The 27,998-nt window shown below is 43.6% G+C and overlaps 1 protein-coding gene across 1 annotated transcript in view; it reads left to right on the top strand.

The window, feature by feature from the left end:
- The window catches only part of LOC147711448 (uncharacterized), a 1,238,421-nt gene that overhangs the window by 34,206 nt on the left and 1,176,217 nt on the right, over window positions 1-27,998 (top strand). Inside the window, exon 2 of the mRNA XM_086919490.1 lies at window positions 2,327-2,445. Within this exon, the coding sequence (XP_086775616.1) occupies window positions 2,327-2,445 (119 nt within the window). The remainder of the gene's footprint in view (window positions 1-2,326; window positions 2,446-27,998) is intronic.

The raw sequence follows: 27,998 nt of genomic DNA, 5'->3' as shown, positions 1-27,998 counted from the left end.
CCATTATTGGCCTCCGGAGAACTTGACTATCTTTTGAATCTACCACTCATTAGGCGGGGCCATCACTACTTCCCTCTTTGGTGTATTCTGAAACCCATCAGTGGATATTCGCTTTTAAATGCACCCATTTGAGCATTTGCTAGACACGTGTTTGTTTCTCACATTTGGGTTTCACATGCACCAATCAGAAGTTAGTTACTATCACCCTCCACTTACCACACTGCAATGATATTGTTATATTTCACTGCTCCTTGTGAACCTTCCGAATTGTCCCTGGAAAAGACTCCTTTTCGATATGTATCTGAATATCGCATAGTGACTGGCTGGTCGAGGTGGCCTCTTTCCAGTATTGATTAGTTACCATGGTTACACAGGTCCACACTAGCTATATTCCAACACAGCTTCGCTTTGATCTTGGTCTTTTGCCATGAATTAATTGCCGTAGAGCACAGCCAGCAGACTGATGCAATTATTAGTGACCTGTATGACACTTTATTAAAATGTGCAGTTATCGTCCAAATCATTTTCTCTATGTCCAGATCACTGAAGAGTGACTGGCTGTTTGATCCGGCAGCCTTCTGATTGTGATTATCACCATAATGGTCACACAGGTCCCGCAAGTTACAAGCCTGCACAGCATTGGGGTATCTCCAATCACAGCTTTTCACCATTGATTATTTGCTGTAGCAGCTCCGCTAGTACTCTGATGTGATTACGGTGCTGTATATGATACTTTAGTAAGATGTGCCGCTAACCTTTTCTTTTGTTATTTCTTCTAGGTCTTTATGTAATTTTACATGAATATGCTTTTAGTATTTTACTTTGAGTTTTACTGCCGCACTAAACACTCATGTGGTTATTATTATGCCTTTAGTATGCATAATTTGCATTTCATTTCAATTTGGTATTTAAGATACCAAGAAAGTATCCTGGCTAATGCAACTTGTAGGTCTATAAATGTAAACCTTTATTTTTAAGTGTGTGGGGCCTGCAACCTCAACTTGACAGTGGCTTCTGATTGGTGTGCCGCTTCGTTTCATTCCTGTGTGGGAGTGATTTTGTGTGTGTGTGTGTGTGTGTGTGTGTGTGTGTGTCCGTCCACACTCTCTCCACCAAGTCTTCCGCCAGGAAAGACACACACTCGCGGGGGTTTGTCACCGTTAATTTATTGCAGCAACTGAACACAAACTAAACAGACGCGTTTCGGTGTAAACCTTTCTCGCAATCTCCTGTGGATTCAGGCACACTTACAACCAGGACCCCATCAGACTGCGAAATTATAAGTGCGAAAAAGAGAGTAGTCCATTTCCAACTATGCGACCAGGATCTGGAACAATATAAAGGTATCCATCGGGACAGCCCAAACACTGCTGCAGTTTAGCGAAGAAGTAAAGACTCGCCACTTTAAAAGGCACTACATCAACTCCCTCTTATTACCCCTTGAATTTAAGCTGGTCTTTTGAACATATACAGTTCTCTGCTTCCTTTTAGTTTGTTTTGGACTATAGCAATGCCACATACATACGTAAGCTACAAGCTGGCATTTGCTGTGACCGCTTTGAGGAGCAGAAAGACATCGCTGATCCTGACCCCAATATTTCTCTCCCATGTCCCAGTCTCTAAAAGATTATTTGACAGTTCTACATGAATTGCACAGTTCAGCTGATGAGAACCTTAAACACATTTATTTTCTAATGTTCCAGGGTATGCTGCTTGTGAAATTTGTATTACTGATCTCGTACTCTGGAAAGTTCAAATAAATATCTGTATTTAATAAATAGCTGGGTTACAAAGTAGATCACGTCATTGGGTCATTTTTTGGTGCATCCTTACAGTTTTTAAATGGGCTCTAATCCGTTCGATTTTCTGAGTTGATTACACATAGGGACAAACGTTTCATATTTTGAACAATTGATCATGTTGCTTTTGCAGTCTGTATTCCTTAAGTGCATCCAGTCATGTTGTCAGTTTACAAAATGAATACTAGATTTGTTACATTTGAAAAAAAAAATTTAGTACCAGTAGATGTCCGATTTTTTTGTTTTTTCCATATATTTCAGGTGTGTTTTAATGCTGGCTTAGTTGGTCTTAACTAGGACCTAAATGTAAAAAGCATAAATTGATTTTCTTTGGTAAAAAAATAAGAAATTCCTAGTCCTAGGTATGCGTGCATCTCCAGTGAATTATTTTTTATGACAATAATTGTATAAATAAAGTCTAAGAAGAATTTAATATTTTCCTCATTTTGTTCAAGAGAAATCTCTCAATTAAGACTATTAACTTCTTGAAAAGTTGGATGCAATTTTTATCTTTTGTTTTCATTTAGATGATCATGGAAACAGCAATGGCAGCCATGTAAAGATCTTTTTACCGAAGAAGCTGCTTGAATGTCTACCAAAATGTTCAAGTTTACCAAAAGAACGTCATCGATGGAACACCAATGAGGTAGACACTGATTCTCTTTTTAGGAAACTGTTTATGGATGCTGTGGAGCCTGCATCAAAATGGAGTTCTTTCTTTTACTTTTTGTTTCTGTGAATTTCTATACTGTTATACCTTGTTTTCTAGGCCCTGGGATATTTGGAAACAGAAGTTGTAATGCATGTTTAGGACTTCCTGAGATCTAGCTAATCATTTGTACTGAACTTGCGTGTAATTTCTTTTGTTGAATGAGTTTGACTAATTGTGTGCTTTTGTTGGCTGGCCTTAAACTACAAAGTTACATAGAACTCTTAGAAGTGAAAATACGCTGATTTTGTTTTTGTTGATTTCAATAAACTGGTTTGACATCATCTTGGAATTGCACGCATACAAAATGCATGGATTTCTTCTAGATTTGATTTGGCTAAGACTAGAAATGTCAAAACATGGTCCCCACCAAACCTGGTACACTTTGGATGAATATTAAGAAGGGATTAAGTTACGGCTTGAATAGCTTTTTGAGTAGATTTGCATATTTAACTATATCAAGGATCCCTAGAGACATTGTTTGACTAGCATTAAAGGAGCCACTAGCAGAACCCTTTACATAGTATAGTTAGGATGTTTCATCTGTGTTTGGGTAAGCTGCAGTTTGCTGTTGTGTCTATTCATTCCGACTGTAGGATATTTTGAAGTTGCAATACATGTAATAAACATTTAGTGGTGGATAAGTGCACTAACAGTGGTTTGCCATGAAAACAGTTTGTCTTCGATAGCTTGTTGAATACGCAATACACTTAACAACCATCACAGAAGTCTGAAAATGCATCTTCTTTACAGCGAATTTGGTCGTACGTAGCAGTCCGCTTTAGCAATCTCCTGCCTAAAATCTCAGTTTAACCTTCTCCAGAACGAAAATGGTAATGCGATGAAATCTGTATTAAAAAAGTATTTTTTTTAGTTTGTATTCCTTTTTCAAAAGTAAGTTAATTTTTGCTTCGGTTATTATTGAGGATCTGGGTGACAGTGTTGAAGTCTAGTTACTAGCTGGCTTGTGTACGGATGCATGCATTCGGTGTGCTGCCCCTTTTCATCGAATGACAGTTAAAATAAACAATATTCAAACATGTGTAAAACAAGGTTGAGAAGCATTCTAGTCTTACTGCCATTGATTTGGATAAAGCTGAAATGAGTTAGTCAGACTATTTAGCTGTTATTAAGTTGTTCATGGTATTCTTTTTGTAAACACCTCTTTGCTGTATACTCATGTTATCGGAAAAGGAGATCTCTATTTTGAATCTGCTTTTTCCTGTTTAGCTCTGCCCTTGATTAGATATTTATACAACCCATCATATTAAATAAACTTTAGTTATGCAGCAAGTTACTGTCAAATAAAAACACAATTCGGAAACTAAACAGATAGTAGGTGAAAAACATCAACAAATAAAATTCCACAATCAAAAAACATTTCGATTTGAGTTAGACTAATACTTGAAATGTGCATTATTATTATTATTTGTTTTCCCTTTTGTTTCTGGCAGCCTCTTAAAGCATTTGGTAACATCGCCCCTTGCTATTTTTTTTTATTGGAATAATCTTTTCATTTAGCCAAATACAACTTGAGATAGTTGATGAAGCCATATGTTAATTGAAGAAATCTTGACTGCCGCTCCAAAGAAGTTGTTAAAAACTAAAGTCTAGTTTAGGTTTTAAAGGGGATTAAAAGTCAAGAAGAACTATATTGAGGGATCCCTTGCCATCATTCTTCATTTTTAATACTAACAAAAACAGTTAGTTATAACCAAGAAATGGTTACCTTTCCAAATAGTCCTGTATTCTTCCTTTAGTTTCTTTGTATGGCTTACATGTACTTACGCTACTGGAACTAGGACTTGAGTTTTCACCATCAGTCTTGGACCCAAATTCTAAGTTGAAATGTGTAATTGACTGTCTATGATGTATTGTTTGTTTAAGAAATAAAACATTTAAACCTCGCAGTTCGAGGTAAAAAGGCAAAAAAGGGTGAGTAGGATAAAGAAAAACAGTGCAGTGACAGCGAGAGAAACAGGAATGAAAAACTGATCGAGTGATTAAAAAAAAAGTGGATGAAAAAAGCTGCGAGAGCGATTTAAAAAAAAAAAAAAAGATTATGGGGTGGAAGAAAGAGGCATGAGGTTTACTCAACACGTGTCAACTCCTGCTGTTCAAAAAGCTGCTTTGCATGTTCCTATTCAACATTTTGCCTCCTAGTTCAGCAGATACCCATCTGCTTATTTTGTCCCAATTCAAGGAGACCAGGTAGACAAAAACAAGCAACCTGGTCGAACTACTAACTCATGGAAGTATTTGGGGGTGGATCGAAAATTGACAGTCTTTAAAGTGCCAAGAAAATGTTGACCTATTACGTTATTTGTAAAATCACTTTTTAGGAGGAACTGCAGAAAGTTAGGAAAAAAATGTTCAGTGTACATCCAGAAGGAGGGGGACATCAGTGTTAACAATTTTAAAAGTACCTTGCTGTGAATAACTTTTTATAGTGGGGTTTCTAATAAAAGTAATTTGATTTTAAGTTGTGATTTGATTTTTTTAGACTACTGTCATCCAAGTATGCGGGAGCGCTTTCAGAATTCTTTTAACCGAGTTCTCTAATCCACACACTTTTAAAATCTAGAACATTATTATTCTGGGGCTGATTTTAACGGTGTTTAGCAGCTTTTCTGTTGCTTGTAGTATGGACCTAGGTTACATTTTTTGTTTTTGTTTAGGTAAAGTGCATCTGTTGCTCAAAACAAAAGTTGTTTGTTTTATATAGCATCTACGTCTTCTCAAACTAGTGCAAATGAGTTATTCTTAATATCCATTTTAATGGTACTCTGTTTGCCGACCATCGGAAGGCTCAGTTGGCCTTGCAGGATTCAGACTCCGAAAAGCAGGTGAAAACAGAGGTCGGGTTGGGGAGGGTGTTTTGTGACTCCACACACCCCAATCTCCCACCCTTCCCACCGCCCATAACCTGTAAAGACATGCATAGGGTTGGGTTATCCTTATCTTGTCTGGGCCTCCCCATATGATTAGAGACCCAGTGGAGTGCTGACCTAAATGTAGAATCCCACTCAATGTTGCAGTCGCAGGAAATCTACCATGGTACTTCAGAGATCATAAGGTAATAAATCTCAAGGATTTGGAGTAGGTCATGCTTATTTACCAATGTAATCCTTGAGTTTTCATCTATTGGCCGTAGTTATAGCCTGCTTTACTGTTTACCAGATCAGATTAATCAGTGCCCCTCCCCCCACCTTTCCCTCCATAATAACGCTTCTGTAATTAGAAGCCTCAGTTAAACTGCCACCTGCTCTACAAGAAAAAGAAAGCTGACCCGTCCTGATCGTTGGGACGGTAGAGCGATTGTACCTGTTGATCTGTGTGCCAACCTGAGTGAGGGGGGTGGGGGGGTTAATTGTTAAGTTGAGTCTGACAAGACATTAGGGCTGTAGTGGAGTTTCGATAGCAGGTTGAAAGGGTAGGCCGGGGTTTCGCCCTTCAAGCTCAATGTTAAGGTGGGGACTTTGGTCAAATAAAAAGTGGAAACCCTCTCTATCAGTGTTAATGTGTTACTTCAGTTGATACAGTGGACACATACAAGGTATGATCCTTTCTAGCAGCTTATGAAACTTTGTTCGAGTGACACCCCCCCCCCAGCTTCCTGTGGTGATGAAGCACAGTTACTCGACTAGAATCCCCATTTCACCCACTAACTGCTTGAAGACCAGACTGATGTTGAGTCAAGCCTGAAGTAACTGGATCTGCTCCATCCCTATCGAACTTTTGAAACCCCTTCCAACGAGTCTTGCTCTGGGATACACTACCTTATTGTGCTGGTTCCTTACTAAGAGAATAAGAGACTGCATCGTAGAATCCACAGACTGTGTGTTGTTGAACACATTCTTCTTGCGCACACACCCACATGATGACATAGTGGCAGCTCTGTAATCATTTTTTTCTCTTTATTTTTTTAAAATGTAAAGCCATGCTCCTCAACATTCGGGGAAGCTGTACAGCAGGGCTAAACCCCATTCACAAATGTATTTGGTCCCAATGGCGAGACCCATTTGTTTTGCCAATGATTATTTTATTTTGTGTATTATTTTACCTTCAAATGAGTTTCGGTGTTTAGATGAGCAAGATCATAAGGACAAGTGGGCACAGGATGTATGGAAAAGGATGGAGGAAGTAAAGGCTGTAATGGAAAGGGAAGGATAATAGTGAGCAGGAGATGGAAATAGAAGTGAGCGCACGTTGCGTATAATTGGAGCATAGTAGTTAGATTTCATGGAACTCTGCACAATACACACCCTGGTGCTCCAGAGAAATTGACTTGGGAGGCAGCATAATACTCCATCCTGTTGCTTTTCCGCCTTGTCTACAGACACAGACAGACAGGCTTATGCTGCCTCTCCACTGCAGGTCAATAATTTACCTGGGAGTCCGCTCCTGAAGAGCAACTTGATAGGAGATCTGGGATTTTACCAATTCCTTAGATGATAGACCACCTGGGATGAAATGCACTGGAGACCGCAGTGGAGCTCTCCATTTGGTGAAGAAGGCTTGGACTAGCCACTTGTCGCACCCAGTGTTGACTTGGATTACTGCTCTGTCTAGACCCTTATGCTTTGAGCACAGCAAGGGATGAGTTTGTGTTTAGGATATACATTAAGCACCGAACCCTTAGTTGTTTTTAGGTTTCGCCTGGCGTAGCACTGCGCAGCAGTGTTCGCGCAGGTGAATTCTTATGTTTACCAGTACGGGGCTTTGTCCCGCCTCTCTCTTCCATTGGCTAGCTCCATAAATGGAGGCTAGCCATTGGAAGAGAGATCTGTCCAGAATTGTCGGACCAGATTCGTAGGTGTTCCGTAGATGTTAACTCCTCCCGCCCCTTTTAGAACGTCATGCGGCGGTGGGCGGATGCTTTTTTTTTTTTCGTCTCGGCATGTGTTTGCCATTTTGGACGTGTCTTTTGCAGGCTCAGCTTTACCTCTGGCGTCGGTAAAACGTTTTCCCTTGACTTGGGTGTTAGTAACGTGGTTATTTGTAACGCCGTGAAGCTTTACGATTAGGTCTGCAAGCGCTATGGGAAAAGAGGATTTAAAGGGGCAGCCCGGCGAATAATGTCACAATGCATCTCCGAAACCGGAAAGATGTTGGCAAACCCAGCAACATTCTCGTGATAGAGAGACCGGCAGGACTGGGGATGAACCCCACATCCCGTGGCCCCTTTAAGGCAGCCTGCGAGTGGAACTGGTGGTCCCCTGGCGTGGGAGAGCAGAGTGAGCTGCAGACCTAGCCTGCGTAGTGACAACAGAGAGGGAAGAGCTCACAGGCCGCTGCATGCACAGCACACAGGCGCGATATGAGAGTTCTTAACAGGCGAGTCACTCAGACCCCATCTGTGGCATTGGAGCGGACATGTGTGTGGAAAGAAAACCGTCGTGCCACCCCTTTGATGATGGGCTTCAAAAAGTAATGGAGGGGTGGTGGTTGGGGGGCGTCCATTCTTTAGGGATAGGAGCTAGACTGGGTACCACGATCGTCGACTCATGCGTTTTGAGTGACACGAAACGCCTGATATTGTACATACACTGAGTGAAGTGACATAGCTGCAGCGATGCTGTGCAGAAAACAGTAACGCTGGAGACCTTGTAATGTGTTCAGCGCGCATTATTAGACCGGAATCGCCCCGCCTTGGGGAGGGGGGTCTTCCTGGTGGTCTCCGCGGCTGCCAAGTTGCCCCCATGTCGTATGACACCCTCAGTCAGGGCTGAGAAGCCAATAGCACGTTGCATATTGGGAATTGTTTAGGCTGCACGTACACATTTAAATCTAAGCTACAGAATGCAACATCTGTTGGCGAGACTGATTGAGGGCTCCGTTCGTGGCAGAAGGCATTCATGCTCTAGACCTGATGTTTTGACACGTTTCCCTGAAATAGAACTAAATGAGGTCATTGTAAAAATGCTGCAGACTTGCTCCGCGTCCTGTGTTTTTCATTTCGCAGAAAGCGCTTGGAGGAGATTCGTTTGAAGTGTGCGCTGTAGAAGTGAGTGAGTTATTTTCTTTTTTCTCCCCTGTGGAGTTACCACCTGCTGTGCCACATTCTTGGATTATCAGCACCGCCCCCTTAGAATAAATGCCACGGATGTAGGCGGCTTTTATCTCCCATCAAAAGATGTTATCTGGACAGCACGACTTGCCCCCAGCCGGGGTTCCCTGGAAACCACCCAAGTGGAGGGGTGGCAGTGTGTTGGGATTGGGGACTGGGGCAGAATACACTTAACATTTCACCCGAGGCACCACTGCATAATATATTCGGTTGAGGACATGTGCCCCCACATGGGATGTCGATTCACTCGTCATGTGCTACCTTTGGGCTCATCAATGTGTACTATAATGTACATTAAGTAGTGGTGGGCGAGCCTCTAGCCCCCGCACGGCCACCCCATCCTCTTTTCCCCTCTCTCTCTCTCACTTTTTTTCGCTCTCCCTCTTCATCCCTCTCCCCCTTTTCACAAAATAAGCCTAGAACATATTTGAGGCAGCAGACCAGTGGTAAACAAGCATTTACAATGCAACAGTCTCGCCTTTTCAAAAGTTAGAGCTATTGGCATTGTAAATGACAACATTTTTATTTATGTGTTGGTTTTGAAAACAGATTAATAAATGGCATTGTCATATACAATGCCATTAGCTATAACTTTTGCAAAGGCGAGACCGTTGCATTGTAAATGCTTGTTCAGACTAGCTGGGGCTGTAACTAGAAGACTGGTTTACAGAAACTGGCCCCTAAGGCGAGTGTGCTGCCTGTGCTGTAGTGAATTTTTCGAAGACCATAGAACTGCAGTTTAGAGTGGTCATGGAAAGCTCTGATAAATTAAGAAATTGACTGTGTTTTCTGAGTGTCTTGAAGCTTGCCTCTATCAGATCTGAAAATATGACGTAGTGTCATTATTGCACCGAACATATGTGACCATCAAATGGCTTTGCTGTGAAAATGAGGCAGTAAATCATTTGTGTTAAATACTTGTGCACCTTTAGCTGGTGATACAGCTACCTTTTTAAGAATGATTACATTTTTCGCTTATATTTATCACTGTTAACGCACACCTTACTAATCAGTCAGCTTTGCCTTGCTGTCTGGAACGCTTCTAATTTTATATTACAAAGGTCCTAGGTTTATAAAAACGCTTTGGCACTTTGCATGGAATTGTGTGAAAGTACCGATTCCTTATTGAATGTGGCAGCTGTTCAAAGGTGAACTCCAGGTAGCCAAACAAGCACAGCTTTGAGAGGACATGCAAGAGTGGAAGGAAAAAATGAGAGCAAATGGTCAATTTGGCTGCAAGTGCTGCAAGTAGTGCGACTGCCACTGGGAGAGAGACATGAAGCAAGTGAAAAGCAGGAAATGGGAACGGATCTGCTAAAGCTAGATCACAGAAAGCTAATACATGAATCAGAAATACATTATTTGCATTTTAATTGGTATGGTAAAGGGAAAACCAACTACAGGTTTCCTTGATGGATTCTTTAGAAAACAAAATTATGGACTTACAAAAAGCAGACATGGCACTTGCTAAACTACATGCGGTGATGCATTGTCTACATGCTTTTGTTCGCTTATTTTGCTGTTGGAGTCCATGTTAAATGTGTGGCGGTGTTTATACTTACTCAAATGTGTAAACGACATAATTTGATGGTGTTTTGTACAAAATAGTTTCCTTTGCAAGGTTTCTAATAAGGTTGTTCGTCTTCGTATTGTGTTTTGCAAGTCACTTTGTGTATCGATGCATCAAATTGTTTAATGAAAGTAGCATTTCTTTTAAATAAATTGCTCATGAGTAAATAGAGAAGGCTTTCCCAGCTATATGGTCCTGTATATGTGCAGTTGACATTAAGGCGAAGCCAACTGTTCGGAGACTGTTATTGAAGATATCACTTTCTTCTTTGAAAGTCTGTAATTTAAACATCTTAAAAACACAATACTGTATGTTCATGTGTACAGAATCTAGTTTACCATAATGGCATATTTTCAGATTTAAGCAAAGTTACATTACATCATTGCATGTATCTTCTGGGACCGCTTTGATGTTTAAAACTGAAATACATTCTCAAAATTAACTGCATCAATTTGCGTGTGAACTGCAAGAAATCTACAATATAAAAGTCTCTGCCTCCTTAATAACTCTCAGTAGAGCAACTTAAGCTTTGCCAGCCTAGCTAATGTTAGTTTTGTAAGAAAGCTAAATGGTGCAAATATTTCATTGTTCAGAATCAATAAACATATAACCCTCAATCCCCTTGCGCACGTATTACTCTTTGCTCTCTTGCAATAAATGTTATATATTTTAATCTGTGGATGAAAGATAGGCATCATTACAATCGATTATGAATAGTTTTTTTCTTATCTTACCTTGCATTTTAGTTGGAATTACCTGCCTTGAATCTGTAACTTGTAGTATGCCACTCATGATTTTGCTGCTCGGTAGACTGGCTGATTTGGAGACCAGGGCACCCGTTCTCAAGTCTTCCTTATCCTCAATGTTTCGTTTTCCGTGCGATTTATTTATTTCTGTCCTATTGCTATGCATGATTTTTTTTCTGTCACTGGGTTTCAGCTGCTTATGGGTGGCAAATGTATGTAGCCTTCCCACTAGATTCTGTTGGGCACGCCTGCAGGTGGACCGTTCTGTTCTGCCCATTGATGGCTACTCCCTTTTGAAATAACCTTGAGCATAATCAAATTGCGGTTCAGTTCAGGAGTCAGTGAAAGCTGGAAGCACGTTTCTCCGATAAAGAATGACTTTCTGAAACGGAAACAACCTTAAATTGAAGATTAAAGGACCCCCAGCTTTATACATCTAGGAGTGGTTGACGGCCGGAATGCTGGTGTTTTGGCACATTGGTTACCATTTTTCTACTGTAATGGATGGGAAGAATGCGTGTCGCCTTTCACTGGTCACCTGCCCTTTCGTGGATTGGATTAGAGTGCTTCAAACTGATTTTGATTGGGAAAAACAGGAGTTAAAACCTTAAAAATAAAGAGCGACCTGCGTTTTAAAAGAATATTTTGTCCATATTTATGAGCCTTTATATATCTAAAAATAGGTTACGTCTCTAACTCTTCAGTAATAACAGGTGTTTGCTATGTAAGGAGGTCATATAAACTTGATATAGAAAGCGTTTTTCTATTAAAATAACATTTGTTCGCGTTTGTTTGGGAGACTTGGCAGATGCAGAAAACATTGAACATTGATGTTTAACTTCAGACTCCCCCGTCACCTGGTCAGACCTCTGCACACTGCCTTTGGAAGAGTCACTCAGGGAGCTGTCCAGGTGCAAGTCAGGTTCGCCTGCAGATCCGTGCCCCGCTAGGTTTTTCAGATTATTGCCCCCCTGTCTTAATCCATTTTTGAATCTGATTTGGATTTCATCCCTGAAACCTGGATTTACCCAGTCAGTTAGAAACAAGCATTTTTGCTGCCTCTATTAAAGAAACCAGAGGCGGAGCCAGCGGAGCTCAAGAATTTTAGACCTATTTCCCTACTGCCAGAACCAGAGTAAATTCTGGAGAAGGCAGTCCAAAAGCAACTAGAAGAATTCCTATAAACGAACAGTCACTTACATGACTTCTCAATTGGGTTTCAGAGCTGGGTACAGCACCGAGACCACAATCCTTGAAGTCTCCGAAACAGTGCATGAATCTGTGGACCAGGGTGCCTCAGTGATGCTTGTGTTATTTGACCTGTCCACAGCGTTGAATACTGTGGCCCACCCGATTCTGCTTGCGAGGCTGAGACCAGTAGGAGTGCGGAGAACTGCCCTGTCTTGGTTTCAGTCGTTCCTTTAGAACCGATCGCAGCAGGTGTACCCAAGTCCTTTTGTTTCCTCCCAGAAACCCCTGGTTTGTGGGATACCCCAGGGGTCGGCGCTGAACCCTCTACTATTCAATGCCTACCTGGCCTCCCTAGTCGAGACATTGCGTGTGAGGGTAGTCTCCTATGCTGACGATAAACAGTTGGTGTTCTCTTTCAAAGAACACTCTAAGGTGTCCTTTCACAAGTTAAAGCTATGCCTGAAACACATTTCGGCCTGGATGAATGAGAATTGCTTAAAGCTTAATACAGAGAAAACGGAGGTCTTGCTTTTCAGACAGGCGGCTCCTCCACTGTCTAGCATGTGGTGGCCTTCCACCTAACCCAGTGGAATTGGTCAGAAATCTGGGGTTTAAATTTGCTAATCACTTCTCGGTCAAGACGCAGGTGCGCCACGTCTCTCCCACGTGCATCTGGAAGTTAAGAGCTCTCAGGAAATTTTTAACATTTCCTACCGGAAGACTGTAGGAAGACAAAGGTCCATGCCCTGGTAACTTCTCAGCTGGACTATGCTAATAGCCTGTATCTTGGGCTGCCAGCATACCTTGTCCGCAGACTGCAGTTAATACAGAATGCTGCGACCAGACTGATTGGGCGGGTGGCGCTTCGCCACCATATTTCCCTGCATTTGCAGCAACTGCTGGCTTCCTGTTAGCTGGAGGATTGAGTTTGTCACTCACTCTGGCCTATAGAGCCACCAGAGACCAGGGCCCGGGTTATCTTAGGCAGAGATTTCAAGTATAACGTCAAACGACTTGCGACTTCTGCGGGCCCCTCGCTTTTTAAAAGCCAGGATAGGTGGCAGATCTTTTGCGATGAAAACGGCAAAACTGTGGAATGCTATGCCCCGTCACCCCCATATGTTGGACTCTGAACAGGCCTTTAGGAAAGCACTAAAAACCTGGCTCTTCAACAAATGAACCACATGTTGACCCCCCTCCCCCCCCCCCCCCCCCACTGAGTCCGCAACTAGGACCGAGGTAGGCATGCATTTTATAAGCTGCACTATTATTACTATTACTTATTAACTAGTGCTGAAGAAAATGTTAAGTGATGTGCTTTCAAAATGAAGAACACCATTTTGGCCAAAAACGACAGAATTCCACTATCACTTGTTCCTGTCATGTTCTAGGCAAAATTACTGTCTATATTTAACTAGAATGTGAGAGTTACCAGATGTATAGCAATCAGTGTCCCTTAGGCAACTTAATTCTTTGATCGAAACCAACCAAAGATGGCAATTTTGTTTTCCGAATATTGCGTGTAAGATTCCTTGTGCACAATTTTTATTTTTTTTTGGTTTTCTCAAACTATTTTAAACGAATGTTACGTAGATTAAAGAGATAAAGACTGGTTGCTTGTGAAGTCCAAAACTAAATTTTTTTACTTTTTAAGTCGTGGAGTATCTTTGGTGTTAGAGCAGCTGGTGTAAAACTACTATTTAATACTTCATTTTAAAGTTTTCAACATCATAATCCTCCACCATACAGAGTTTCAACGTCTCAACTACACTCGTCTGAACACATAGAAGCATAGGCTGTTAATCCTGTCGCTTCTCTAACATCAGCCTACTATGTTCTTTACATGGCGACCTGAATCAACACAGATATTCAGACAGTGGCATGCTCACAGTAAATTGAGAAGTGCCTAGGAGTGTCGACGGAATTTTTCCTAGATCTATACGTTATTTTATCGAGTCGCCGTTATTGATAGATTATCTGTGGGCTCAGACACTTCTTCAGCCGGATGCAGGAAGCACATTTGTAGGGACACACACATCCTTTTGCTTGAATTGGATAGGCATCAGTTCCCAGTAAGAATCCGTTTCTTACAATATGTGCAGGGCCACTGGAATTATGCGACCGGGGAGGGACAAATTATGTAACAGGGGTGAATAAAGTATGCTGCAAAGAAAGTCAAATTATGCGGCATAATGCAATATATATATATATATATATATATATATATATATATATATATATATATATATATATATATATATTTATATATATTATACTGTTTTTTTAATCCTATTTGGTGGAACATTACACTTTGGCGTCTTGGTGTCTATTTTGGAATTTCCAATAAAATCATGGAGTATTGCCACAATATATCGCATGGGATCATTTGCATAATCCTTTTTCTCCTCCGCAGGAAATTAGGAAGGCTGTAAGACTTCGAATTGGATGACTGTAATGGGACATTCCAAGAGATCTTGCAGGGGTATGCTTGTATTTTCAGCCAGACTGAATAACTGAATGCCTGTCCTAGCCAATCCTCCCATTTGGCTTTCAACTGCAGCAGAACTACTGATGGATTGTGCTTAAATGTCCTACATATCCACACGAGTTGGCTACAATGACCTTTAGTGTATGGAGGAATGAGCCAAGGCTGGATTCCTTTGATCTTATATTCCAGTGACTAGCAAGTGCTCGCTTTATAGTACCATATAATAGTAAGGTGCCACTATGCAGGCTGTACTGGTCCCTTAATTTTTGAAAACCCAATTGGACTATCAATAGCCTATTGTATTAATGCCACCATCTCCACACTGATACCAACCCGGCTGTGATTATGTCCTGCAGGACCCCACTAAATGGCAAGGCTGGGATTAAATCTTCAGTCATGTGTTGCAAGTGAAGCAGCGTCCCAGGCAGCCCATCGCCATGGTTAAAAGGAGCAAAGATGGCCCCAGCTAATGCTAGTGGGAAGCATGGCCCATGTAGGGTTCACTCCTAGTCTCCCTGGGGTGATGGCCCACTTGCCAATACGCAACCCATTGGAGTTGTAAAGCAAGGTAATTGTTTGAGAAATCCAAGGCACCCATGCCACCCCGAGGTTGATAATGTTAATTTAGATAGTGCTACTCTCCTTCTACCCTTTACCTAAATTAGGTCAGTCTGCAGAGAATCCAGCATTACGAATATACAGGGAGGAACTAGGTTTAGGAGTTTGACAAAGTAGTAAACGAGGCAGGGGTACCACACCATTTTAGAGAAAGGTATCCGGCCGCCATGGATAGAGGAAGGGAGGCCCTGAAGGGGGCTTGAGAGCGTAGTGATCTGATCGCTCTGCTTAAGATGCTCTCCAAGAGGGGGACCTGTTCATGTTGTGGATGAATCCTTGGTATTTCGGAGGTAAGCAGGGGCAATTTTAAGTATCCATTTCCCAGTTAGATTTGGTTTTCTGGTAGAGATTTTCTAAAGGGAAATACTAGCAAGTTATTAAAGTTGACGCATTGTTTCACCAAAGGTTCGAGGGTGGCATCAATGTCACATGTGAAGGATCATGTCATCCACATACAAGGAGATGGTATTCGTGAGACCCTTGAATGGGATTCCCCACTTTTGTCTCTGAGCTCTTATCTTGTCTGCAAAGGGTTTGAGGGCGAAGAACAGGCAGGAGAAAGGGGACATCCCTGCCTGGTTCCTTTGGGCACTCTGTAGGGGTCAGATATGTGTCCCTTTTTGACCTCATAGGATTAGTGTAAAGCAACCAAATCCATCCCAGTAAACGCGGGCCAGGCCCGAATTATTGGATCACCCAAAACCTATAATTGCAGTTCATTTTATCAAACACCTTCTCTAAATCAAGGGCGAGGCATATAGATTGAGCCAGGCCGAGAGCAACTCTCTCAGGATTGAGCCAGGCCGAGAGCAACTCTCTCCGGATTGTATAAAGACGCCTGATGTTCAGGGAGGTGTTAAACCTATGGATAAACTCACTGTGATCCGGATGTACTGGCTCTTCCCCGAGAGGGAGAAGGTACTGAGCTATTAGAGTGCTTAAGATTTTGTATTGCTAGGAGAGTAACAATATTTGTCAATAATAGAATAAGTATCAGGGGTTCTGACTTGGCTTCATATTGGGATATCAAGCGCTTCAACAGTTGAGGGTGAGAGCACCCAACCGTCTAGTGGGGTCCTGTAACTGTCTACTTCTGGGAAGTTGTCTGGACTCAAATGCTGCAAAGAACTCAATTGGAAGGTCATCAAATTCCAGAGTTCGGCCTCTGGGAAGAAAACTGATTGCATTTCAAATTTCTTGTTTTGAAATTGGGGACTCTGGGACATCCTTGTGTGTTTTGGGCACCTGAGGGAGTTAAAACCTATTGATAGAAATTTGGAGTTTCCAGCATCAGAGGACTTTCTGACATAGTATAGGGAAGTGTAATATAAAAGGAAGAAGTTGTTCATTTCATCTTGAGTCAGGGCTAATCAACCATATTAGCCTTTCACTAATTTGTATTTTGATCCGTGTTGTGGACAGATGAGCGATGCTAGCAGCCTCCCTAGTTTGTCTTCTTCCTCGTGGGTTTGGTCTGAGATTTGTACAGCAACCAAGACATCCAGAGTGTTCCATAAACGGCATGTGCACATCTTGGGCCTGCTCCATGTCATCCCGGATGTCAGTCCTGACCAGCAAAGCAGATTCTAGACTAGACAAGGTCCTTCCTCCCTTCTTTAATTCAGATTTCGACCCTCCGGGGGGACCAGCCTTTGCATAATACATGATTTCCCTTTTGCAACTTTAACCCGTTTACGGCGGGGGATATTGGTGCGGTTGTTCCACGGAGTGGGCGGGGCTGCGTCGGCCGTTGGTCGTGTGCAGCACCCAGAGGTAGTGCTTGCTTTGGCCGTTGGCCGACGCGAGCACGCAACTGGTTAAAGGCCTTCCATTCCACAAGAGTAGAGGAGACTATTTTTGTTGTTGCGGAAATAGTGGGCAGGTGTGTTCTGTACGTAGTCCTTCAAATGAGTGTCTTCTAATCTTTGAGGTTGAAGGTACTAGGTATTAATATATACCAGAAGCTCCTGCAAGGTGACTATTTACTGCAGCAGGTGTAGACTTGAAATCTGTAGGTCATCCTAGCAAAACAGTAGACACTGTATGTATGGTCTCTGTCACCTTGATATCCCATTTGCTGGAGCTCGTCTCTTAGCCTGATCGTCAGCAGCTCATCTGCTATCACTTCGAGTTTGCATAGAGCCTCTGTCCTCGTGCCTGTTGCTTGAGACCTGGCCACCAGATCTAATTCTTGCAGTGGGTCCCTGGTATAGCAGTCGTACCCACCATAAATAGTTTGGTCCAAAGCCCATCATTGTTAGGACCTTGCGTATACCATCTCAGGAAAGTATGCTGAAGGTTTTTTTTTCAGTGATGAGTGGCGCTACGATGCTCTTCACTTCTGTTCCTTACATTGCATGCATGACATGATTGGGCCCTCTAAGGTTTATGGATGTGCTGCGATCCAAAATAAATCCTCATTGATCATCTCACGCCATGGTCCTGATTACCCACCGTAATCTGTTTGCTAGCATTTTTAATAATGTTCAGTATAGATAGTGGTCTGTATGAGCCTGGTGCTATTGGATCCCTGTCTGGCTTCAATGCTGTAACCTCTATGGCCTCCCACATAGCTGTCAACAGTCTCCCTATCTAATTAACCTTCTCATACACTTCCAAGAATCCTTCAGGAAGCGTAGTAATAAATACATGATAAACTTCCAATGGAAAGCGGACTGCAGTTTTTTTTTTTTTTACTGGAGGAAGCTCACTGATGTTTGCAATTGACTCCCTCCACTTCTAGCTCAGTTCTGTGTTCTGAGGCTAATCTCGATTGTTTGACCATATCTATAAAAGTTCTTATTGACTGGTCACCAGCTTTAGGCACCTGTCTTTAGTACAGGATCACCCAGTACTGGGCAAAGTTCTCATTGATGCTAGAATGTGTGACTGCTACTGTCCTGTCAGGCTTATTTAGGGCTGTCACAAAAGAAGCAGGCCTCTTGTTTTTAATAGCTATGCTAAGTCTCCCAGATTTGTTTCCCTCCCTGTGCAACGTTTGTCTATACTCCGGAAGAGTAAAATTAACTTTACTCATCCCAGTTCTTCTCCACTTCGAGCCTCCAGTCACTTGCTTTTGTGTTAATGACCTCCCAGTTTCTACAAAGCTGCTCACTTCTCTTTCTGTTGTTAGACTGAGATGTGTCCCCCGCTTCCTCCAACATGTCTTGCTCATACCTTAACCCTGATTAAAGCTTTTAGGGCCTCCCACTAATTTGCTCTAATTTTCATCCTTCCCCAGTTTTGTTACTTATAAGTCTCTGGCTTGCCCTGTCTCGGTTAGAAAGATGGTGTATTTCATTGCCTCTGTTTAATCTCCAGGTGAGTTCCATTATGTTGTCTCTCCTTCATGCTCTATAAATAGCAGTGAATGATCTGAGAGGAACAGACTGAGCGAGCATGCTGGTTGTATGCACGTGAGAAGAGCTTGTGGTCGCATAACCTAAAATAGATGTGTGATACTTTATGGTTTGCTGTCATGCTGGGCATGCAGGATATTCCTTAATGTTTAATGAGCGTTGTGTTCTGCCTTTGAAGGCCGTAGTGTGGCCCCATAGAGAGCAATCATTCTTGTTTGAGTTTTTAAATACACTTTTGGATCTTAAACCTGTGGTGTCAGAAGAGCCACCACAGATTGGGTTGTGTGATTTACTTTTTTTTAAAGATTGTTGCAAAATTTAGATCCTTTATTCACATGTTTTAGTGTTTCACTTTTCCTAGCTCATTGTTCTTGAGCCAACTCAGTTTGTGAAATATTCTTTGTGAAATCCCCATTTTTGGAAACATTCAGTGCCCGAGATTAAAGTAAGAAAGATTTCCGGTACAATTCAACTTTTTCTTCTTTGAAGTTTTAATGTTTTCCACACCGGTTCAGCTGACGAGCATGCCAGCCCATGAGCTTTTATTTATGGTAGTCCTCTGCAGAACAACTTGTATCAATAGGGAGTATAAATTTGGTTTAGTGTGAAATATTTTCTCCTAAAACTCTGTAAAACATGGATGTATTCACCAAGCGTACTAGTGATTTTTATTTTCTTGCAAAGATGACGTGCATCTGCTTCTAAGATTAAACTGTACGCTGTCGAGCGGAGGTTTCTCGCATTTACTTGATGAGTGAAGTAAATATTCTGTCTGTAGTCTGTAGAGATAATCCTTAAACTTGTTAAATATTAGTAATGCCAACACTGCTCAGTTATTTTTCATTGCCTTTTCAAATATTTTATTTAGCATCGGAGTCTACCGTTCGATAAGCTCTGGCACAACGTACTTCTGAATGTTATAGTTATTCCGTTCCGTTGATAAAAAGCGTGTAAATCCACTCGCAGAAATGTGTTTTCTGGAAAGTACAGCTGTTAGTGCGTTTAACATCTTTTTATTTTTGTAATGTGCATCTGATCTATTAAAGCCAAACATATGACGGCCTTGAAGATGTTTAAAAAAAAAAAAAAATAGAAGTCTTTAAAAAAAACAAAAAAAAAAAACGAAATGAGAATGTGGAAAGGCTATGAAACTGTGCATTGCCTTGTACACATGTCTTTCGCTTGGTTCCAGGTTGCAATTCACTAAGGCCTTTCATAGGAAGTTCAGGCACAGCATCACCTAAAACCTTTGACCATTTGTGGACATAGAGGGGAAAATACTGTTCCTTTTGCGTCTTGGATGTGGCCACTGCATCTCGTCACCATGCTGTACTTCATAAAGTAGCTGAAGCCATGGCACAGAATTACATAAATTGCCCTGGACCACCTGGCGCTTCCTCCTTTCCTAATCCACAAATTATTCTGTCCCAAACATATGCCATGCCTCTCACCCTTAATCATTACTAATGGTGAAAAGAAAAGCCGCAACAACTATGGTTAGTTTTCATCTTTTCAATTCCCTCTTGGCCAGCATATTAATTTGCCACACTTTCCTTGTTTAAACACAAGGCAGATTAGTTAAACATATGTCGTGCTAAGTGTAGGGCAGGCACTAGCGTTTGTTTGGTCCATGGTGCAGTACTTTCACTCTGAATAATCGTATACACAGTTTTGAAATGAGAAATTAGCACAAGTCAGGAGGTTTTTAAAATACAAGCTTATGTTCAATAACCAGTTAAACCGCAGATTTTTGTTGTGAAAATTAGCATTCGTTGTACAACAGGGGGATGCACTGATAACGTTGTCAGGGGAAGATGGAACTGGACTTTGTAAATGTTCTAATCTATTTGTATACATCATGTTAGTAGATTCTTGTCTCCGTGGCCTAGAGTGAACCGTAGTTGCCTAGCCTGACCAATGAGCAGCCCTTGCGCGTGAGCTCTGAGCCCTCAGGGCTTGATCCACAGTGCCCAGTCTTCTACTCCACATTGTGGGAAGGATACTCCAGATCTAACTAAGTTTACCAAAGATCCTAAATGAGGAAAAAACAGGACTCCTCTCTGGGACACAAAAGATAAAATTGACATGCGTGGGTTCCTCCTGAAGCATGTCCAGTATGCTTTACGACAGTGATGTCTTGTGGAATTGCTGATTTTTTTGCTATCTAACCTGACTGGTGTCATTGAGTCTTGAGGAAATTAGTATGGCTTGATGATGGTCACAGCAGTATACTTCTGAGGCTTCTTTTTTTTTTTTTTTTTTTTTTAAACCTTTATTTCGATAAAAGCAGTACAGTTACAGGCCTACAACCACAGGGGCCGGCCGTTGCTAAAACGAAACGGAAAAACCAATATTGCATCGTTACACAGCTATTTAGCCGACAACCCGAGGGTCCGGCAGCGATTCCACATATTATTCTGAGCAGTTCTGTGGTGGTAAGCAGGATAAATTAAAGGTTTCACATTTTATTTATATATGACAATAAAAAATAAACTAGAATAACTAGTGAGGCAGAATGAAACTAAATGGTGGGTGTCTGTCCCGGGGGGGGGACGACCGTGTCGGAAAATGATATATGCAGTGCATAGAGATGAAGTCTCGGGAAGGGGGGGGGGGGGGGGGGCGGGAGAGGGTGGTCAAAGCATCAGCAAAAGTATTACCAAACAAGGAAGGTGCGGTTACGGGGACAGAGGGATTTCAGGGACGTCCGCCAGAGGAGGAGTACAAATCTCCCCGCGGTATAGGTTCCATATTCTCCCCCACTTCTTGGGTCTACCACGAGCGATGTACACAGTTTTTTCCCTAAACATGCACCAGTCCATGTTTTCTTTCCAAGCTGAAATCAGAGGTGCTCTTTGGGATCCCCATGGTTGAGCTATGTCCCTTTTGGCTACCATATTGCCAAGGGTAGCCCATTGCATCTGTGCCACATTATAATCGCTTGGTTCCCATACATTCAGTAAACGGCGTCTGGCCTCCGGCAAGAGCGAAACTCCTGTAACTTCTTCCATGACAGCATGCACACAATTCCAAAACACCACAACATCCGGGCACTCCCAAATGATATGAAGGAAGGTAGCAATCAAACCACATCCATGCTTGCACAACCCATCCACAGAATAACCCATACGCTGCAGCCGCGGACCCGTGATATAGATACGGTGCAGGATTTTTAATTGCACCAGCCGGAGACGGGCCGGAATCGCGACCTCTTAAGGAGAGGATATCGCAGCCTGGCAATCTTCATCGTCCAACTCCAGTCCATCGCCGGTCCAAGCAACCCGAAGCTGCGAAAGCAAATCCGATCGATCGTTTATAAGTTTTTTTGTATATTAGGGAGATAGTGCTATCCGGGACGTGTCCATCAAGCACTCTATCCTAGAGAGGGGAAGACTCTGGGATAGCAGTCCCGGCTTGGAAAACCGAACCAAGCGCATGACGGATCTGCATGTAACAAATACTCCTTATCACTAAGCGTGTATTCCGCTTTAAGCTCGTCAAAAGTCTTGACCCTATTCTTGACCCATAGATCCCCGACCCTGCTGATACCAATAAGGTCCCACTTCTCAAAGCCTTTCGTGGTCCAAAGACTGCCCAATCTCTCCGAAGCATAGAGCGGAGTCGCTCTTGTCAATATGTCCGACCACCCCATAGCTGCGTTTGGGCTGCGCCAAACCCATACTGCGACCCCGGTGGGCCCAGTCAGTGTCCTCCCAGTCGATTTAGAATATAGCACTCTTATAGTTCCCTCCTGGCAGCTGCCATTTGTCCATTTCAAACGCAGGATTAGGAACGGGACCGTACATTGCATGGTTAATTGCACTTAATTGGGATGCCCAGTAGTAACGTTTAATGTCAGGCAACGCGATGCCCCTATCATACCATGGCAAAGTCAGCTTCGCTAGGGCAATACGAGGACGCCCCCCCCCCCCCCATATCCACTTCCTCTGTAGGCTCTCAATCTCGCGAAAGTAACTGGCCGGCACAAGATCAAGCGTATTTTGGACAGCATCTTGAAAAGAGCTGCCCTCCCAACCGGGGACATCGGTAGGCCGCACCAAGCAGTCACATCGGATTTGAGCCGGAGAAGCGGGGGAAGCAGGTTCCGTTCATACCGAGTTGCGGGGTCTAGTGATATGAAGATCCCCAGATACTTAAAACCAGTGTGTGAAATCGGTATCGGCAGATATGTGGCAAGGGGGGTACTTTTCCGGTGAGTGAATAAGTACAGGACTTAGCCCAATTGATCACCAGACCGGAGTTCTTACCGAACGAGCTGAGTACATCAAACAGTACCCCCAGTGACTTCCGAGGGGAAGTGAGATATAGCAGGATGTCGTCTGCGTATAGTGATATGCGGTCTTCGAAGTCCGGGGACCACCTAATGCCTTTAAGTGACGGTTCCCACCGCAGCCAAGCAGCAAGGGGTTTTAAGGCAAGCCCGAAGAGCAATGGAGATAGAGGGCAAACCTGTCGCGTACCCCTCCCAAGAACAAAGGATCCCGAAACTCTGCCGTTAACCACCACCTGAGCCAACGGTTCCTCGTATAGGAGTTTAACCCAACCGATGAACCCGGGGCCAAAACCGAATTTCATGAGGGCCGCCCATAAATATGGCCATTCCACCATATCAAAGGCCATCGTGGCATCCAAGGAGACCAAGATGGCCAGCTCGCACAGTGACTCCGCTCTCGCCAAGACGCCGTGAAGACGACGCAGGTTGAGCGCGGTGTTGCTGTGGGGGATAAACCCGGACTGATCCGGGTGTATCAGGTCGCCGATCACCATAATCGGTCAATTTGCCACAAGTTTTGCCAAGATCTTAGGTTCAGCGTTCAAGAGAGAGATAGGCCTATACGATGTACATAGGTCCCGGGGTTTCCCTTCTTTATGGATAACAACAATGGACGCCAGTCTCTGATCTCTGGTAAGGGGTCCGACATCTTGCGATTCTAGAAACATCTGACGAAGGTGCGGCGCTATTTTGTCGGGACACAACTTGAACAGTTCGATGGGGTTGCCATTCGGGCCCATTGCTTTCCCCGAGCGGATGGAGCGGATAGCGAGCGCTATTTCATCGTTAGAAAATTCCGCCTCCATAAGCTCTTTGTCCGAATCAGACAAGCTGGGCAATGCGATATCTCTAAGCAACAAGTGCGAGTCCTCCTCTGGTCTGTCTGAGACTGGCGCATACACCTTTTGGAAGTGGTGTGCGAAACCCTCCACTATATCAACAGGGTCCACAACCCGCATTCCATCCGCTCTCTCAATAACAGGCACAACACGATTCAGTCTTTCCCTTTTATCCAACCAGGCGATCAATTTCTCCCTTTTATCCAACCAGGCGATCAATTTCCCCGCTTTATCTCCAACATCATACAGACGCCCCTGTTGCTCACGACTCATAGCCTTGGCCGCATCAGTCACCAGTGCTCTATAATCAAGCTGTTTAAGGGCTAAAACGTGCAACCCCTCCTGTGTGACACCAGATTGCAACTCTTCTTCCAAGCCAGTAATTTCAGTCTCCAGTCGTACAACCTCCTCATTCTTACTTTTCTTTGCACTAGCAATCAATGACAGAGTTTGGCCACAGATTACCGTCTTGAAGGCTTCCCATAATGAGATGGAGGAGGACACCGACCCAACATTGTCAGCGAAATAATGGTCCATAGACTGAACCACACCAGCCCTAGTTTTGGGATTGCGGAGGTGCCAGGGATTAATCGGAGCCACTCGACCCTCCGCTCCCAGCTGTATATCAATAGAGAGCCAAAGTGGGGAGTGGTCCGAGATACCCCTGGCTAGGTGTCTAATTTCTCTCACTGAAACAGCCTGCACTGCCGGTACCAGGACATAATCAAGCCTAGAAAGGCTCCCTTGTGCGCCCGAATGAAAGGTGTATTGTGCCTGTCCGGGGTGCAGCAGCCTCCAACAGTCCACCAGACCCAGTGTTTCCAGGAAGTTACCCAGCCAAGATTGCGATTTCGCCAGATCCCTGGGGGTGCTACGGTCCTCCCTACCACAGACAACAGAATTAAAGTCTCCACCCACTACCAAAATACCCTCGGAGTCCCAACACCACTTTTCCCAAATCAGAAAACGTCGTAGTTTGTAAACCTGGCGGGACATAAACCGGAAGTATGGAGATCGTCTTCCCCTCCCACCTGCCCGTAATAGCTGCATATCGTCCCCTATCGTCGATTATAGTATCATCCATTTCCATGGGGAGGGAGTTCCTGACTAGAACGCCAGCCCCCCTTGACCCAGTAGTGAATCCAGAGTGCGCTACCAGACGATAGCCTCTCCTATTCATTGCGTGGCATGTGTTTCCTATCAAATGCGTTTCCTGTAACAATACTACATCAGGGGAAAGACGTTTCAAATACTGCAATACTATCCCCCGCTTTATCCTGTCCCCCAGACCGTTAACATTCCAACTTAGCACCCTCAACCCCTTACCCCCCATCCCAGTAATGAAAACTGATTCTCTCCCATAACGAGACAGACACAAAAGTCAAAATATGCAGTAGAACGTAGCCTCGAAACAAACTAATGTGAAACAAAGTTCCCCCCACCACCCCCAAAGAAATTCCCCGAACACCCCCCCCCCACCCTGCACCCCTGCGTTAGACCAAAAAGCCACCCCAACTTGCAGTGTGCCTGTCGCCCCAGTGTGAAACTAATCTACAAAAAGAGAGAGAACCCCCAGGAGGAGGAAGAGTCCCGGTTCCCCACCGCCTCTGGGTATTTACCAATATACATACAATACAAAGTCATCGAACCACTGCTGAAATGTCTACAGAGCACGGATGCCGGTCAGCACTCACTCCTCCTGCTCCGATGGGCCTCCGTCAGCGTCCCCCGATTGCTCCGGGTGATCTCGATGCGTTGGTAGAGTATCAAGCCAGTCGCTGACTACCTCGGGTCGGTCAAAGAAGAGCGCACGTTCCTTATATTCAATGCGTAGTCGGGCAGGGAAGAGCATAGCATATTTCAAGCCCATGTCCCTAAGGCGCCGTTTCACCCCCATGAATCCCATCCGCTGTTTTTGTACAGTCTGCGTGAAATCCGGGTAGAACCCGATGGTCGCATTCTCGAATTTCGTGGGGCCATTGGCCCACGACGCCTGCAGGATAGCGTCCCTGTCCCTAAAATTGAAAATCCTGGCTATGATGGGCCGTGGAGGGGCGCCCAGTTTATGCTTCCCGCTTGGGACTCTGTGAGCGCGCTCCACTGCAAAAAAGTTACTGAGGCCCTTGGGGGCCAGATGGTCAATATTAGGTCCTCTACAAGGAGATCCGTTGTTGATTCAGTGGGCTTCTCCGGAACCCAGATGATACGCACATTGTTGCGCCTAGCCGGACTTTCGAAGTCATCCAGCCGACGGGCAAACAAGTCATTAGAAGACCGCAGATTACGAACTTCTGTCTGGAGATCGGACACGTTGGTCGTAAGACTGGTGGTCTTAATGTCTAGAGACTTGACCCGCTCGTTGGTCTTCGCCAAATCAGTCCTGATCAGGTTGACGTCGATAGCTACTGTGTCAATCTTGGAAGCCAATGTTTCGTACTGCTGGCCCATGAAGGTCTTCATGCTTGCAATGGCGCCCATGACTTCTTTCAATGTCAATTCTTCAGTCGCTGGGGAGCCATCCCCGTTCTCGTCCAGAGTTTTACCAACACCACTGGGGGACCCTTTTGGACGGGTGTAGCGATCCATATTGTTGGATTGGGTGACACCCCCTCGGTGTGTAACCTTGGTGGTCCGCTTCTCGCTGTCGGACTTGCTCGCCATATTGAGCGACGTGCCCCGGAGGGGCCTTTGGGACCTGGTTTGAATGGCTCCTCACAAGGCTGACTTGCAGAGTCCAGAGACGAGGGGCAGAGGGCAAGGGTGCGACCGGTGGTAGACCTTGGGCCAACAAAGTCAAACGGCCGCAGGTTTAGATAGACAAAGACCAAAAACGAAACCGAAAGTAATTCAGGGGCACTGGTCGACGTCCACTGGCCGTTGTTGTTCAATTGCCACCTGGGTATCTCGGGGACTCAAGTCCCGGGCTGCTCATTGGTGTAGGCCGCAAAGTTTCGAAGTGGAGTATGTCCGGTTCCCGGCAGCCGATTCAATTTCTGAAAAAAGCTTCTATGTCAGCAGGGTGATATCCATAAGAACCCGTCGTCTGTATCAGGATCTGTGACAGGATAGATGCGGGAGGAGGCGAGGGTCTCGGGAGCCCTGTGCTCATGCGACCATCTTGGATGCGCGCTAAGCTCCTCCCTCCTTCTGAGGCTTCTTAAGTAATAATCTGAGGGTTAAATATTGAGTTTCCATTCTTAATGTATCAAACCTTTGATGAAGGAAAATGTTATAAACTATATTTTTGTCTTGATCATCTACCGTCTGACTTGGAAATACGTTTTTTGATCACTGCTACGATTACTATTAATATTACTATTATTATGATCAAATCTCTATACACCTAGTGCAAAAGTACAAGATATGTGCAGTCCTTTAACACCTTCAATGCTATGGGAATTCCCCTGCTGCGCTGGCTTGGTCTCATTTCCATTAGTTCATGCCGAGCTCAGCTCGTCATGAGTGTAGCAGCAGGCTACTGCATGACGAGCTGGGCTAGTCATGAGCGTGGAAGGAGTTAAGGTTTTTTTAAAACCTATTTTATTGCTCTTCTTGCTAATAACAATATCCAGTGTATCGGTTGTACTAGTCTTTCATTATTACATGAGTAAACCTATTTCGTCCCACATAGCACAACATATCTACCGCAGGATAGAGCATCCATCGGACTATAAAAAAAACGTTTAAGCTTCTAACTAAAATTCCGGTACCCCAATTGCTATATAACTCGTAGACCTTAAAGACTGACATTGCTTATTTGTTTGAAGTAGACAAAGTGAAGTTTACTCCCTGTAGCTGCTCATTGTGAAGGAGCTTCCGGTGTTTCAATACAAATACCTCTATTTAAAAAATTGTTTTAAATCTGGGGTAATCATCACATCGGATAATTGCATTTCAACAATGCGGCTGTGCAGTATTGTGTTGGGTATTTGCGCAGTTAATGGGGAAATAGTGGTAATCCCCCTTACCTTCAGTTTTTGCATCTTCATGGGGAGTAGTTACTACGCTGTTGTAATTGTTTTTCAGTGATCTCGTACAGTGTTAATGCATTTCAATATTACTACTAAAATACATTAATGTAATTAAAGAGATCGGTATAAATGTGTGGTAATTAAAACATACATCTTAAATTAATAGTTAAACAGTTTTAAACCTTACAAGACACTCTCCTGGTTAAATAAACCTAATTTATCACTGAGAGCTAGTGAGGATCAAAAAGTGAAGGCTTATGGAGAATAAAGTACTGTAGTTCCGTGGTTTGTGAGTGAGGTTCGGTGGTTCCGAACCCGTTCAATAAAGGTCGTCGGAAATAGAC

This window comes from Lissotriton vulgaris, chromosome 5, assembly GCF_964263255.1.
Source record: "Lissotriton vulgaris chromosome 5, aLisVul1.2, whole genome shotgun sequence".
Lineage (NCBI taxonomy): Eukaryota > Metazoa > Chordata > Amphibia > Caudata > Salamandridae > Lissotriton > Lissotriton vulgaris.
The sequence above is the reverse complement of the archived record's forward strand: the minus strand, read 5'-3'. Positions and strand labels throughout refer to the sequence as shown.